This window comes from Aspergillus wentii (genome assembly GCF_001890725.1).
Source record: "Aspergillus wentii DTO 134E9 unplaced genomic scaffold ASPWEscaffold_4, whole genome shotgun sequence".
Classification (NCBI taxonomy): Eukaryota; Fungi; Ascomycota; class Eurotiomycetes; order Eurotiales; family Aspergillaceae; genus Aspergillus; species Aspergillus wentii.
In genome coordinates this window covers 1,728,567-1,744,622 of record NW_024467835.1, presented here as the reverse complement: position 1 = coordinate 1,744,622, position 16,056 = coordinate 1,728,567, and the positions used below count along the sequence as shown (strand labels likewise).

Below are 16,056 nucleotides of genomic sequence, written 5' to 3'. Positions count from 1 at the left end.
CCTAGATCTCAGGTTTAGCAATAGTTACATTGATATAGCAAATTCTGTGTTCAAACGCCACCATGGCCGCAGATTTCTCAAATCCTGAATCCTTGGGGGTTCTGACCTCAACAGTGAACCAGACGGTAAGCCTACCTCGCGGGTATCACATGTTCTTTGTTCTAACAGAGCACAGCTTATCGAGACTGGTCGCTTTTTCCGATCAGCGGGCTCTATGCAGTCTAGAGCTCAATTGAAGCGGTCTCTTCCGGCTGCCCACGAACAATTCCAACTTGCATTGGACAGTCTATCTGAGCAGATTGTATGTGCCGGCCACCTGGACTGAATGTATCCAATGCCCTCAATCCGCCATTCTAACCGTCCCAGTTTATTGCCAAAGCGTTTCTAGAAAAAGACTACGAAGTAATCAGGGCAAAAAAAGCGGAATTACAACCAGCGAAAGACGTGGTCATGGGTGAAGCAGCCGAAAAAGAAAAAGAGCCTGAACCCAATCCCCAACCAACGGAGAAAGTAGAATCCGGTGCAGACGCAGAACAGACCGAAGCAAACCCGGCTGATGAAAATGCAACTTCAGCCGAGCCCGCAGCTGCAGCTGCAGAGCCCGATAAACCGAACACCACCGACCAGCCTGTAAAGACAGAAAATCAAGAAGAGAATACAAAGCAGAACCAGCCTTTCAACGGGGCAGAAGAGCTCAATTTTGACTCGGTCCTCAACGACACTGGTGGTACAAATGACTTTGACCTCAATCTCGACTTTGGCGACGATGAAATTGGGAATCAAAACTTCCTTTCGGGTTCAAATCTCGGAAATGCTGGCACAAGTGCTGGTGCAGACAATTCAAATAACAAGGATCAAGCGAATCCCTCCGCCCTTCCTGAGATCGGCAATAATACTACCGATACACCTGCTGGGGGCGATGCATTTGACATGGAATTTCAAAAAGCGGACGCCCAGCTTGGCAACAATACAGAAGATGTCATGGCACCTGGGGAATCCAGTTTTGACGACTTGTTCTTGGATACAGACAACTTTGGTGGTGATGGAATGGGTGATCAGGGGCTGTTGGAAGGGGATGGGTTGATGAATATCAATGAGCTTGACGATAGCTGGTTTAATTGAGATCTAGCTCGGGGGTGTATGATGCATAGGGAATTTGGGGCCGGGCAAGGGATAATGGATTAGCCTCAGGATAATGATTTGCATGTTTCCCAAAATAAACCAAACACGCAAGTCTAGGCCTTGTGCTACGAATGACGTATACACATAGGGCAGCCGAGGAAACCGTCGGGCTACATGGAGACTTTCCGAGAAAGCCCCAAAATAACGGTTCAACCTTGCTTGTGTTCCCATCCGACGGGAACCACACCACGCGAACGTAGGAAAGTGGAGGAATCAAGGATGAAGTAGATGACGCTGATAGGCCGATCGTTGACAGGATGACTATATAATCAGATAAGAGTCTCGATTCGATCGGTGCTGATTATGAATCATCGTACCGTGACGTGGGCAAAAGACGACATTTTCAAAGAGAAACAGGGCAAAATCTGGGGATCCAGCAGACTAACCTATTTGAGATAAGATTGAAAAGCCTAAGGTATCAAGGCTGACATCGCCTGCCATGAGGTCATCGCCTCATGCCATTTCCGCACAGACCTTCTTGTTTTCATTTCTACAGGATTGGCGTTGAATAATTTGGGACTTTTGGAACGTTTTGATGATGCAGATGAGATGAGATGAGATACCCCGCGTTTACCAGGTATTAATAGACCTTGGCTTGTTGACGCGTGTGCTGGGAGTGGAATCGAGAGTTTTGCAGAGCTGTTTAGGTACAGCAGTTTTTCTAAGGGATCGACCAAATTAAAGTGCCTATTGAGTAGCATGGAGTCTGCTGACTTGACGCTCACGGAACAGAGTTGGTTGAATCAAGCATACGCGGTGGAATAGACTTCAATTCTGGAGGATGTGATATCCTTTTGATATGTATTTTGCCAGGTGCATCCCACCTGAGTGCCCTGATCAAAAGACCCTGTATGATCCCTGTGTGTGCTCTGATCATTTAGCCCGGCATGGCAGAAACCCCCGCACTCGAGGTGAGTCTAGGATAGTCGTCAGATGGAGTAGTCCGAGGACTAAGCCGCAGTTGATACCTGGAGTAGTAGGAGTAATAAATTAGTAGTCGTCTAGATGGATAGTGATTCTGGTGCTCTAATTAGTTGCCTGTACAACCCGGCGAATAACCCTCATAATAATAATCGCCTTTGATTAAAACCGGTTGCCGGAATACCCGCATCTGGACATCATTCGCCTCGGGAGATCAAGACGTCATTCTCTCCAGTCTCTATCCTGCAAGTTCGGCCACTTCACATGGAGGATAGACATAGAGAGATACAATTAGATGGAAGAAGATTTGTATCGACTGTTTTGCCAGACGGAGGTTCAACACGAATATCGTCACACTTGCTTTTGCTCGTGGGGGCAACCCTTTATCGCGAATAAAATCCGTCCAATTCCTGGGGGAAACAGAGTTCCTCAACCAGTGGTAAGAAGGGTCCCAACAGTGGTTAGACTCTGGCGATTTCCCCTATACGGACGGCGATGATGACTCTCGGATCGCCGGAGTTGGTGAACATCCTGTGGCTCTTCCCCCCCTCTCTGGTCTCTCCCAAGCGATTCCGCGTCATCATGGATCTTTAGGTCATTATCTCAAGTAGTGGATATGGATGGTTCTTTTTTTTTTTTTTGCCCACTTTCCATTTCCATTTCTCTCTTTCATTTCGCTTTCTCATGGGATCTTCTTCTGCCCAAGACTAGAACCGCACCGCCTCACTCGTGTCGTGTCTGTTCCATCATTCCTTTTGCCATTCCTCTTTCTTTTCTTTTCTTTTCTTTTCTTTTCTTTTTTTCTTTTTTTCTTTTTGTTTTTTGCACCAACCATCATTTGTAGACTTTTATCATATTATCCTATTTTATTTTATTTTCTACACCAGTCACTCCGAGTATTATTACCTGCACCGCCCAACCCCCCCGCAGTCATCGGCCCTTCTGGCCTCTCCTTTCGCAACAGTCGGTGTTCGCTGAATGCGGTGATCATTTGCTTCTGGTCCCATCCCCAACTATCTACCCCGGTGTCTCTCCTCCTGCAACTGCGGCCAACTTCCTTGCGTGTCCGGTCGATCATCGGCCTAACAGGAATAAGTGAGAATCAAAAAGGCAAAAAAAGAAAGTAAAAGGGTAAAAAAGAAAAAAAAAAAGGATAATCTCAGGTCGCACGACTCAATGTGTCGGGACTGTGCGTAATATACCCCCCCGACGAAAAAAAAGTTGCAGAGTACGGGGTAAGTCACTTTTCTCCATTCACTTCGCTGTCACTTGCTCTCTCTATCTCTCTCTTATTCTTCTTCTTATTCCTCCTCTCCCTCTGAACTTTTCTTCTCTTCTCTCATTTCTTCCCCCTTCCCTCGTGCTTGCATCAAAGACATCATCTTTTTCTCCACCGCCACTGCGTCCTACCTTGTCTCTTGACGGAAACGAGGCCAGCTGTTCTCCCTCCCCCTCGAGAGATTTCTTTTTCGCTTTCGGTGAAAAGAGGAAGACGGTACTATTACAGCACCTAATTCTTTTTTCAACACCTCGAATTATGCTCTTTTCGCCGTGCGACCTCTATCCACGATGACGGCAGCTCACGTTTCCCATCTGCAGCAGGATTTGTCGAGGTCGATCACCGCCAGTGATCCTGTCTCCCAGCTTGCCTGCGATTCTACCGAACCTTTCCCGTTATCCCTCTCTAACATCTTCCGCACGAGATCGGGCCATCGCCGATCGCTAAGTTCCAATAGTACAAACACCGGTGCGAATCTCGAAACAGAACAATTTCCTAAGCAGAATCGCCGAGGATCGTTACTCAAAAAGCTGGCGGGTCCACGGGAAAACGCAAAGCGCTTCCTCCGCTTGGGGGCCTCGGTCAACTCTTCTAGTTCTGCTTCTTCGTCGCATCCTCCTCCCGCTCGATCGATGCCTCGATCATCTCGTCCCCGACCCATGTCTGAGATCATCTTATCTCCAAGGGATGCGCAGATGCTGTCTGCCCCCGATCTAGAGGGGTCCCGAAGGGGGAGAATGCGCTCGGGATCTTCTGCGACGACTTCCGCCGTCCAACCGCCGCAAACAGTTCCCGAGCAGCCGAGTAATGTGCCCGCTCCGGAACCCATGGAACCTTCGTTTCCCTCTCTTCGCAATGAGAAAATTGTCGCAACTGGAAGCGGCATCACTGTTGGGATTGCTCTCACCGAGCCGGTGCTCTTTCTCGCGGGATATGATCACAATGATCCAACCACCAAGAAGTCCGCCATCCTGCGCGGGCAATTGCACTTGAAGGTCACCAAAAGTGTCAAAATCAAGAAAATATCAGTCTGTTTCCGTGGTCAAGCCCAGACTGACTGGCCCGATGGTACTTGCTATTAATAATATTTTTCCGTGAAGACAACATGTGCTGACAATTTTTGCTATCTAGGAATTCCCCCGAAGAAGATCCACTTTCATGATAAGAAAGATTTGGTAACCCATGGAGTTGTCTATTTTAATCACGGCGATACGGCACTCATGCAAAATGATTTTGGGGCCCATTATTACCAGCATGCCAAACCAGTGGGATCGGTGCCTGGGAAGGATGGAGTGACCGCGACCACTCGTGAACTGTTTTCGAATCGCGGATCATCAACTTCGCTGAATAACAACCAGACCACCGCTAGAGACCTCAAACGCTTGTCCCTCCAATCAAACCACTCGCACTCGCGCAGTCTCGGAAAGAATGAGCCTGCACCACCTCATCCTCAACGCAACTACCGATTATTCCCCGTTGGCGATTACTTGTACAGCTTTGAATTTCCCATCGACGGGTCGCTTCCAGAGACAATTAGGACGGACCTAGGCTTTGTTCGGTATGATCTGGAGGCCATTGTGGAACGAGCGGGAGCATTTAGGCCCAACTTGCTTGGTAACCTGGAGGTGCCCGTGATCCGTACACCAGCAGAGGGCTCTTTGGAACAGGTTGAACCGATTGCGATCTCTCGTAACTGGGAAGACCAGCTTCACTACGACATTGTCATCTCAGGGAAATCATTTCCACTAGGCACACAGGTCCCGATTGCCTTCAAGCTGACACCTTTGGCAAAGGTTGAATGTCATCGAATCAAAGTATACGTGACGGAAAATATCCAGCATTGGACAGCCGACAAGAGTGTTCATCGCTTCCAACCGGCAAAGAAAGTACTACTCTTCGAAAAACGAGCGGATTCCGGCAGTGTCAGTACGTATCCTGGTAGCTCGATGCGGGTGACTGCAGGCGGTGGTGTTGATTGGGACCACCGTGCGGCTGCGGCAAGAGGTGATGAGGTTGTCGATCGGAATAGAACGAACTTGCTGGGAAATCTGGCTAGCGACGCTGGTGTTGGACCAACGGAAATGGAATTCAGCGTACAGCTTCCTAGCTGCCATGAAATGAGGAACCGAGACGAAGCGCAACGGTTACACTTTGACACAACTTATGAAAACATCCAGATTAACCACTGGATTAAGGTGAGTTGAGCATAGCCGATCAACGAATTTCGATCAACTTGCTAACATTTGTAGATCGTGCTGCGCCTATCGAAGGTCGATGAGCGGGATCCGGGCAAGCGGAGACATTTTGAAATCTCCATCGACTCCCCGTTCCATATCCTTTCCTGCAAAGCCACGCAGGCTAACATCTACCTCCCGGCGTACACATCACCGAACTCGGATCCAGTTCCCCCAGCACAGGAATATGAATGTGGATGCCCTGGGGCTCCCTTGGTCAGCAGGAACAGCTCGTCCAATTTCTTGCCTCTCCCTGATCGAGACGAATTGAACCCGAGCCCAACCGGACGAGCCATCTCACGAAGCTTCACCAACGGTTCCGGAGGTCTTGCCCGTCCACCTCAAGCGCATTTGGCACAGGAAGTGGGCGAGCGAGTTCCACGCCCCATGCACTTGGTTCGAGCCCCTTCGTTTGCTCCCCCCGCATTCGAGGATGTGCCCCCACCCCCACCTCTAGTGACTCCCCCTCCCGAATATGATTCCATCGTGGGTAATGATCAGGATGGTGTGCTGGAGGACTATTTCTCGCGGCTGTCAGCCCACGAAGACCACATGGACGACGAGAGAGGTCGAGGACGAGTTGACTTGCCTCTTACTCCCGGAGGAAGAGTGAACCGCAGCATGGATGTTCCGCGTGATTGGGTACGATTGGAACAATCCAACATTCCTCTAAGGGCACTGGATAATATGTGATTTTGTCAAGGACAACAGCAAAATGGAAATAATCACGGAATTTACGAATTTACGATAGCAGGTTTCTTTTTCAACATCGGGGAAGGAAAGTACGGGACATTTCATAGACTGGGATATTCGGATCGGCTTTACATATTGCAGTCATTATTGATCGTTGCATATCTTCATCATGGTTTCTTTGTATCTTTTTTTTTTTTTTTCTCTCTTGCAGTTTGTTATGTTCAGGCGCAGATGGGCGAAGTATGTGAGAGGATAGGCGCTTCGGTGTTGAGAAGGCATGATCGCTATGAGCGAATTCGAGCTACTAGCCTATATATATGCATGAAGAAATGTGTATGTATATGTATATGTACATACATTGATCTGACGGAGTATTTCTACACTCTTCCAAAAAACTTCATGGTTCTACACTGAGACAATCGATAAGGATGTGGAGACGATAAGCGGAGAGGGCCTGGCCCGCATACAGTTGCCTAGCCAGGCTAGTCTTGTTCTCCGCCTCTTCTGGTGGCCTTCTTCAAAAGCTCTGTTACTGTCTTGAATCTTGCCACCAAGTCCATATAACTGTAGGATCCTCCGGGTGTTTACTTTGTTCCTGAATATTTCTTGCAGCCCTCGTCACTGAAGCAAGTTGGTTTGGTTGCTCTTCAAGAGATATATATCTTAACCGCGGTTCACCGACACGTCATGGCGATCGAAGTCATTCCACTCACAGAAGGAGATATTCCCGGGGCTATTGAAGTGATTCAGCAGGCATTTGCGGATGATCCGTATTTCAAGTGGGTGTTTGATTCGGCCAAGGTATGTTCCTGCCGTCGAGAATATTAGTGAAAAAAGCCAGCAAAGAAAGAAAAGCTAACATTGATCCCTCTGTTGTGACGCGGTCGAGTTGTCACAAACCGGCCTGCGTGTTTCAATCACACTGAGACTGGGATTATAATGAAATAGTTCAATAAAGCAAGAAATCATGACTCTCTAGCCGTTCGTTGCCAATGGGGTATCGGCAATGCCCTTTTCCACGTCGCAAAAGAGAGCAATAGCAGCAGCAGCAACAGCAGTGCTGCAGAATCACCACCCCCCGTTTTGGGTGTCTCCTGTTGGCTTCCGCCTCATTCACCTTCGGAACCGGAAAGCTGGCATACCTGGTCACAGGGCTGGCTTCTCACTCTCCGCCAGATGTGGAACAATGTCCGCCATTTCGGGCGCGGGGGTCTCAACTCGCGCCGGTATTGGATCTGGAAAGCTCGACAGGAGGAAGCGCAGAGTCAGATCTGGGATGATCCGCGGGGCTACTATTTCTGCAATATTGTGGCTGTTAGTCCGGAGGCACAGGGTAAGGGGGTAGGGAGGAAGTTGTTCGAGGCTGTCACGGAGCAGGCGGATCGGGAGGGAGTTAAGTGTTATCTGGAGAGTTCGAAGGGAGTGCCTAACGTGGAGATTTATCGGCGGATGGGATTTGAGATGAGCATGGAGATGGAGTGTCGGGATGGAGAGGATGCTTGCATGGTATGTGTGGTGTTTTCCCACTTTTTCTTCTGGCAGATGCTGATATAAGTTGGTAGTTATATTGTATGGTTCGGGAGCCAAAGAACAAGGCTTGAATGGGATGATGTGAGGCTTTTATAGGTACTCTGATGGAGGGATGCGGGATTTGATGCGCCAATTGCAGAAGGCAGTGCGATGGCATGGTGATTTTCGTTACTTTTGTCTTCCAGATTTATTTATGGCGATGCATATTGGAGGGGCCCTATATCAGCCCCGAATGATTCCATTATTAGCTAATGACACTGGACCAATCCAAGACACGTGAGATGAATATATGAAGCGATGAAGCTATCCCTCACTAGAGCTGTCAGCACTCTAAATCTGAAACGCCAGGCCGACTTGGCCCCGACGCCCTCTCCACCTTTCCACAGGTCTCCATCTCACCATCTCACCACCATCTCTCCCGCCGTCAGTCTGTCTCTCTGCCGAACTCTTCACATAAATGACAAGATCCACTGTGGAAGAAAATTACAACCACTCGCCACCAGCACATTCTGATTTGCGCGCTCCATGTAATCAGAGCACCAAGACCCGGTGGATTGGATCGTCGTCTCCTGGTCCCCATGGTAATCCCATCTCTTTCCTTTCCGCGATACATAATTCAATCCCGACTGATACTTTGGCTACAGCTAGTGACCATGATAATCCCCGTCGTCAACCCTGTCCGGGTGAATCCTCCCATCTGAGCAATCGAACACCCAACTTGATCCATCACTTCTACCCCTCCTCGATCAACCCAGCCCCCCTCCCTCGTGACAAACCTGATTGCCACACGCTTACTCTCCATCAAAAAGTCATGGGACGTCAAATCCTTCTCTCCACTGCCCTGAAACTGGGGATTCCATCCCGGGAACCCGCCTGCATAACTCGCACGTTTCATGAATCCCTCAACGGCCATTGCGTGGGTTCTGCAGGATGATTTAGATTCAACGGACTGATCCGTGCTCTCTCGCCTTCATCTAACATCTAATCTATTACGGAGTTTTTTTCTGATCCACCACATCCTGCCTGGGTTTGGTCTGTTCCTTAACCCGCGTCTGTGCTTGATTGCACCGTCCAGGATGGCTGAGCGTTCATTGCAGACTTTTTTCTTCCCCTTCCCTTTCTCACCTGTTTAATCCGAAGTCGGACTGCTTTTGCCCTCTACGGATCTTACGGAAGGGGGATATCTCGAGAAAAACCGGTTATCCACTACTTTCCACAGAATTGGATCCAGATGGTTGGATAATCCCGTGGCGATCACTTCCCTGTGTCTTTCTTTTCGTTTGATTTTTCCTCTTTCTCCTCCCAACCAGCTAGTCGCTACCGGTTCAAACCCATTTCGTTCATTTCCTACCTACAGCTGGTCTGATTATACTCATTCGACCTTGGCCTGAGGCCTTTCATTCTTTTAGTTTGTTCTTTGATAATTGCTGTTGTTTTACACTCTTTATATTTACCCACTCGACAGCTTCAGTCTTATCCTGCCAAGGTAAACGATTTGATGGAATTTTAGACGACACCTTATGGTGACCGACGAATATGCATATGAATCATGGCATCAGAGTTGGAAAATGGAAAAGGAGCTATTTGACCCCTAGCCTCTCGTTGGAGCCCTTGTCACCACATACACAACTATCAAAACAAGATGATCACACCCCGACTTCAGTTTTACATATAAGAGATTCCAAAGAAAATGAACTGTCTCCATCAGGGAAAGCAGTCCTAGCTTTGGTATTGACAGGTAGGGAGATAATCTTGTCAAAGCCAGGCCATCATAGCTAATATTGACAGGGGCAACCTTGCTTATCATCTTCCTCTCTACGTTTGTCTTTTTGAGAAGAAAGTACGGACCAGGGTACACGTTCTGGTCGTTTGTCACCGGAACACGGCCGGAACCAGTCAGGCGGACCGCCAGGGACCTGACGACTCCAGATATCATGGAGTCGCTGCGAAAAGATGCAATGTCAAACCAGAAAACCCAGAAAACCACAGGGAAAGCGGCTGCCGATCTCTATCCTATATCAAAGGCATGTCTGGAACAAAAATCCGAGTATTCTATACCAATTGGCCTAGATACAAAGTCGCCAGCGATTCCAGACCCTCCTCCTAAACCACCCCGCCCTGTCCCCAAGGCACAAACAAAAAAAAAACGGTCCCATCTTGACCAGAAATCAGCCGCAAGCACCACGTACAGTATAAACATTGACGAAATCACAAAGGCCTCCATACCTCCCATTCCACCTCCACCCCCAAGTCCAACACCCAGCCGACTCAGCGTCAGCACTCGCTCCTCCGGCCCTCTTCCACCGTCAGTGTGTCAATACGGTCAAGAAACGTGCAGTATCTCAGACCGCGTCATCAGTCTGCCATCGCCACCAAGCCCCCTGCTAAGGAATCTAGCCATACCACCACCTCCTAAAGCCCTCCCACCACGATTCATATATTCGATGCACAACAGCACCCTTCAGCCCTCGCTCTCGCATCGTTCCAAGCCCGAGCCCCCATCTGTATTACCGAGGAGTACCTTTGCGGTCCCCGCACCGTCCAACACACCGGCACATGAAGCACAAAGCGGGGGGAGAAGTGGTGGTGATAAATCACAAGAGTCCGAGCGAGCGCGAACAGAGCACCAATGCACGCCTGGGGTATTCCGTCAGCACCCAGGCGAGGAAGTCGAGATATCCGAGGGACGACGGATTCGCAGTTCTAGTCTGAAAAGGCTTGAGCGATGAGGGGAGGTAGCTATGTTATATGATGTATGTATTTAATGTGAATATATTTTTATATTTTATTATTTTTATTATGTTTTAGAAAATAAAACAAAACAAAATAAAATCAATAAAAACTAAATATTATACGATGACAAGTTCTAGATCTCCGCAGTGACAGACGTACAAAAAGCGCGATCACATGCCACCTTGTTAGCAAAAGTACACGGAACTAGAACTAGACAGACAACGCCAGTCTGGAACGGATTCTGCATGGACAGCTAGCTGCATATGATTATGAAAGCCCAGTTGCATTAGCATCCGAGTCTAGACATGGCAGGTAGTTTAATCGATATCGGTCTTATCTCTCACATGTCCGGCGGGAACATGCAAAATGTACTGCAGGGCAAGGATGTCGAGATTTGATATTGATGTATTTGGATGTATATATACTAGAATATACTTTTATTTATAAATTGATATTGACAGATGAATATATTGATTGTTACCAAGTCCTACTAGACACTAGATCTATCAACCATGTGGAAGACTAACCAAAACCCACCGACAGAAATAACCCTATACTAAACCAACCTAGGCCAACGACTAACTGCGTACCATCCCCAAACACTCCATCTATATCCACACAACTGCGGAGTCCACCACCACGTTGTCTTTCCCAACTTCGCTTTTTTTTGAAACCCCGGTGCCGGCTATATTCCGAGCAAAGTGCAATTTCCGCGTGATCCTTGGGGGCTTTGGCCCTAGTGTTGCGTGCCATCTGCGTCGGTTGACAGCATACAGTAGTTACCCCGTACGGAGTAACAATTGCTACATAGTGTTCACATAGTGTCTGTTCATGTCCCACCGGGGTTTGAACGACCGGATAGATGGATGGCTGGATGTTTGGACCGGTGCATTTTGAATGGAGATGGGATGTCGTCAAAGGGGAAATTGAGGGTTGATGATCAAACAGGGGGATGTGATCATATGGCCCTGTTGGAGCATCAAAACGTTTCAATCAGATAGATCAGAGTTAGACGGGGGTTGCTTGGCTGATCATAGCAGACTGGTATTAATTTTTCCTTTTCAGCAAACAACATTAAAATGTCCGTCAAGTCAAAGTCTGTTTTGGCTGCTTTTTCTTTTTCCTTGTTGCCTTTTCTTTCTTTCTTTCTTTTTTTTTCCATCTGGGGAAACGATGTTGTGGCGTAGTTGATCTTCCCCTCTCCCGGCCTTCCCCCCCTTTTTTTCTCCGGCTCGTTCAAAACATAAACTAGGGCTGTGGGTAGGATTCGATCTCCACAAATTCACCAACCGAAAAGATGTAGATGTAGATATAGTCTCACTCCGGGGCTACATTCTCCGTCCTCCTCTAGGCACCATGATACGATACCAGAATTGACCTGAGATTACATTGCCTCGGTGATCAAGAAGCTACCACAACCAATCATGGTGTGTTTGTTTGAGACAAGTGACGGTATCTTGTCTCCACTAACAAAGGGCTAACCGCTAAATATAATAATCAATCCTGTGTCCAACAAGCACGATTCCACCAGCATCAGGATGGACATGGTTTGGACCAAGAGAAAAGGATCACACTATGCGATGTTGTGAAACTGGGCTTAGGAAGCACTCATCAGTCTTTTTGCGCTGCTGTCTCCACTATGCGACGCCTAAAGACGGAAAGAGGGGGGGATAGGGACTGAAAGAAGAAAAAGGAAAGGAAAAGAAAAGAAAGAAGACGGAAAAAAAAAAAAAAATTAAAAAAGAGAAAAAGAAAAAAAGAAAAAAGAAAAAAAAAAGAGACGCAGAGAGACTGAGATGGAATGATCGACAGCCACCTATTCGAGTCTGCTTCCACTTTTATCAACCGGAGAGACCGGCGGTTGTTCCCGTATCATCGTATGTGTTCCATAGCTGAATTTCTCTTGGAAGTAGCAACGCAAACCATGCGTGATATCGAGTTCAGGCCTACCGGATATCATCCCAGGCAGACCGGCAAGACGCTGTAGCGGTGTGTAGTCCTGTCCACCCCTCTTCAGAAGGCCCTATAGGGACACTTGATATGTGCTGTCTGTTCTCTCATCACTCAAACGCATACCAGCTCAATCCCCCCCTCCCAACGCAGGCTGCCAGCGTATAAGAGACAGCGTATTCGGCCCGAGACAAGTGCCTCGAAAACAAAAACTCAATTTGACGACATTAAATGCGACTAGTCGACACTGGGCACGGAAGGAATCGTTGGGCGCAAACCTTCTCCTTGATGAACACCGTAGAACCCTCGAAGAATAACATCATAATTGTAGTGAGCTGAGAGAGTTTCATGACAAATTGACACAGCCAACCAGCCACCCCCCCTCCCCCCCAGCCGCGCAGACGGTGCAATCATATCCTGCCAGGCTGCGGGGATAATCGCTGCGCAGTATCGAGTCCATAGCCCTGTCTGCCTCCGAAAAAAACTCGAGCTCTCTCCACTCAGACAGCCAGTAGCTGGCTTGCAAGCTGCGACCATTCGTTATTGTTCTGCCGCCCGCACTGTAAAATACTAATACATGATTAGCAGTTGAACAGCCCACTCCGATCGATTTCAGACCGTTTGCCCAGATAGGTTTGGTCGTTTTGTAACCACTACCTCCACGGATGATGATCCAGACCCCATGGATTGCTAACATTGCATCATGGGCAAGACCAAAGGCCACCAAGGTGGACCACCAGACATCCAGTGACAGTGAACATACAGAGCCATAGAGGACTGCATGCAGGCTTCTATCGAAGGGGGGAAATAGATGCCAAACAAGGGAGGTCATAGACATCCTTGTAGTTCCTGCACCTGAAGCCTTTGCTAAGTCCGTTTGGTTGTTACCATCAAGGAAGCGAAGGGAGAAAAAGGCAGGTGAACAATAACACACAGCCCGAAAGATGGCCATGGCTTCAAGAGGGCAGGATTAAATAACAGCGTAACCCCGAATCAACGAGCACAGACTTCGTCTGGTCTTTGAATAGTCGCTAATAGTCAAGATGCATGAGATTGTGCTGCTTGGCGAGTCACAGGGGCCGCTACAATGCAGGCCTTTGCGGCAACGGCAGAATCATCAATAGTGGGAATAATCAGAAGGAATAACATGATAACGAAGCGGTTGTTGATTATTATCATTGTTTGCTTTGGGTCTAAGCATTCGTTGTGTCTTTCTCTTTCTTTCTCTGGTCGGTCGTCTTCCGAAACCCTCGACATCCTGGATAAGTCGTCACCCAAGTCATCGAGAAGAAGTCTAGTGGAGGCCAAGGCGTCTGCCTGCATGAATTTGGCGTATCCCTTATCCTTACTTATTTATTATTCCTGGGGTTGCGTTTTGTGTGTATCGCCAATTTCTTTGGTCATCCCTTTTTCTTTTTTAATTTTTTTTTTTTTTTCCTTTTCTTTTTTAATAAAAAAAAAAAGATTTTTTTTCCTTTCTTCTCCATCGGGAAAAGGAAGACGTGCTCCGTTGCGCCAATCCAACATGTGACGTCGATTGGTGTTGGTATCTTGAACAATATCCCGGAACCAACGGTGGTGTGGTGTGTCAGTCCATGGCTTTAATTTTTGGTCCCTTGTTTGTAGTTGACTTCTTCCCCACCCCCTTTTCTCTTCTCCCCAGTCAAAGCACAGCAATAACGCAAGTGTAATTAGTTAATTTGCAAAACTCCAGAAACATATGTCCAATGCCCAAATCCCAGTCTAGAAGCCCAAGAGATTTTGTGGAAACTCCCTCGAGCGCCATTATTCCATCCCCAACACAAAATTGATACAGTGCAACCTGATCCAACTTTTCTTTTGATAGTACAGTCATTCAAGCGGTGCCCAGTTGAAGCACCGTCGTGAGTGGAGATAAACAAAAAAAAAAAAGACCATTTTCAGACGAGGATGATGCCAAAATAAAACCAGAGCAGATAAAACAATTATAACGATAATGAAAATTCGCTTGATAAGGGCGCGGTCGATGTTTGCCGATAAGCCGTATCATCAAATGCAATAGAATATCGTTTTCATGGATGATGAGGTCACTGATAGTGGGATGAGATAGGATGGAAATGCGGCGATGTGTGTATATTCGGTTCAAGCCGAATTGCTTTTGTTGATTAAGGGAATTCTCATCCGCCAAGGGGCGATCGTGGATAGAGAATGAGGTTCAACGAGTACACAGGAGACATTTCCCCACGACGACGATGAATCTGTCATGGGGACTATCCGAACAGCGATTGTCTTTAATTCCATCCACCGATGTGCGGATGAAATGAGAGGATGGGTCGCGGCAAGTGCTGTAGATGTAATAGTTTTTGAAATAGGTGCACATTGCGAACCACAGATAAAAAGTCGTGATCAGAAAGGACAGTTGTGACAGTGATGTTTGAGTGTGATAGAGTAACTGAATTGCACATAGAAAACCCAGTTGTGCAACTGTACAATTTTGAATCGAGCCGGTTGGGATACAGAGGGCCGGAACAATGACGATGGTGATTGAAAAAATCGAGGAATCCCCCAAAGATATACTTAAAGACCTGACAATGGTGGAGATATCAACTCCCAAAAAAAATCCCAGACATGTTATCCTTGACGGAGAGTTGCGGAAACGTGTTTGCCCGTGCCATCTGCAAGCACATCCGTCGACTGGGGCCCGTCACAGGCCGGCTGCAGCACATTTAGAGACAGAGGGAAAAAAATAGTGGACGAACCTTTACACGGCAGCCAGTCATTTTGGATGAAGGAATATCTACAGAATATCCAGGTACTGGGTGGATATCTTTTGTCCACGGTCCTTGTAGGGAAGCGGGTCCCGTATCATGTTCGCTGGAGGCGGAGCGCCGTCAAAAGTGCAACACTCTAAATAAAAGAATGCTATGACTGATAAAATCTAAAGGGGCATCAGTGGGAACTGTTCCACAGCTGAAGAAAAGCCCCATTTGGTTTGTATCAATCGGATCAATGGGAGATCGACACGGTCCCTCGCAGCCGTTGAGGCTTCACTTGCACGTGGCGCTAGTCAGGATCTTCATGCATGATACGATTGCGATGTCATCGATGATAGACCCCAAAACAAAAGGAAAAAAACATTGTAGAGTAACTCCGTGACGACGGCTTATGCCGATGGAACCGGGATTGTTGTTCGGCATTGGAATGTGCTTGTCGTCTGCAGCGGGAGACAGGCTAGGTAGCAAGCTTTCTAATGCATGGGCATAAGTCGGGTACAGGACTGCATACATCTTGCCCTGTTAAATGCTGCCATCGACCGGGATAAATCAGAGCGATGCGATATTGGGAAATCGGAACGAGGGGTGCTTCCAATTGGACGAGTAGGCTTTTGCATCCCCTGCCACACGTACGCCCACTGGAACTTTCTTGTTTTTCTCCCTGTCCCATAATAACCAGGCCCTGGTTGATTATTGCCTCACTATCTTTTGTTTACCCCCCATTGCGAAGAGACCGTCTCTCCAATATCGGAGAATTTTTACACCAACTAAAACGGCAATA

At 47.7% G+C, this 16,056-nt stretch overlaps 5 protein-coding genes across 5 annotated transcripts; all 5 read left to right on the top strand.

Moving 5' to 3' along the window:
• The first annotated feature begins 7 nt into the window (after positions 1–7).
• ASPWEDRAFT_504431 (uncharacterized protein) lies at positions 8–1,552 on the top strand. Its single transcript, XM_040837439.1, has 3 exons — positions 8–125; positions 176–301; positions 367–1,552. The coding sequence occupies exons 1-3, from the start codon at positions 63–65 to the stop codon at positions 1,120–1,122; spliced, it is 945 nt and encodes a 314-aa protein (XP_040688964.1). The 5' UTR covers positions 8–62; the 3' UTR covers positions 1,123–1,552.
• Positions 1,553–3,672: 2,120 nt separating this feature from the next.
• On the top strand, positions 3,673–6,309 carry ASPWEDRAFT_27940 (arrestin C-terminal domain-containing protein; the record flags this gene model as incomplete). Its single annotated transcript, XM_040833070.1, has 3 exons — positions 3,673–4,450; positions 4,514–5,577; positions 5,632–6,309. The coding sequence occupies 3 exons, from the start codon at positions 3,673–3,675 to the stop codon at positions 6,307–6,309; spliced, it is 2,520 nt and encodes an 839-aa protein (XP_040688963.1).
• Positions 6,310–6,996: 687 nt separating this feature from the next.
• Positions 6,997–7,910, top strand: ASPWEDRAFT_51398 (uncharacterized protein; the record flags this gene model as incomplete). Its single annotated transcript, XM_040837583.1, has 3 exons — positions 6,997–7,110; positions 7,258–7,815; positions 7,872–7,910. The coding sequence occupies 3 exons, from the start codon at positions 6,997–6,999 to the stop codon at positions 7,908–7,910; spliced, it is 711 nt and encodes a 236-aa protein (XP_040688962.1).
• A 348-nt stretch (positions 7,911–8,258) lies between these two features.
• On the top strand, positions 8,259–8,900 carry ASPWEDRAFT_40484 (uncharacterized protein). The gene has a single exon (XM_040835328.1). The coding sequence runs from the start codon at positions 8,297–8,299 to the stop codon at positions 8,771–8,773; it is 477 nt and encodes a 158-aa protein (XP_040688961.1). The 5' UTR covers positions 8,259–8,296; the 3' UTR covers positions 8,774–8,900.
• Positions 8,901–9,064: 164 nt separating this feature from the next.
• ASPWEDRAFT_504041 (uncharacterized protein) lies at positions 9,065–10,179 on the top strand. Its single transcript, XM_040837431.1, has 3 exons — positions 9,065–9,577; positions 9,628–9,863; positions 9,910–10,179. Exons 1-3 carry the CDS (start codon positions 9,376–9,378, stop codon positions 10,033–10,035), a joined length of 564 nt encoding a protein of 187 aa, XP_040688960.1. The 5' UTR covers positions 9,065–9,375; the 3' UTR covers positions 10,036–10,179.
• Positions 10,180–16,056: the final 5,877 nt, after the last annotated feature.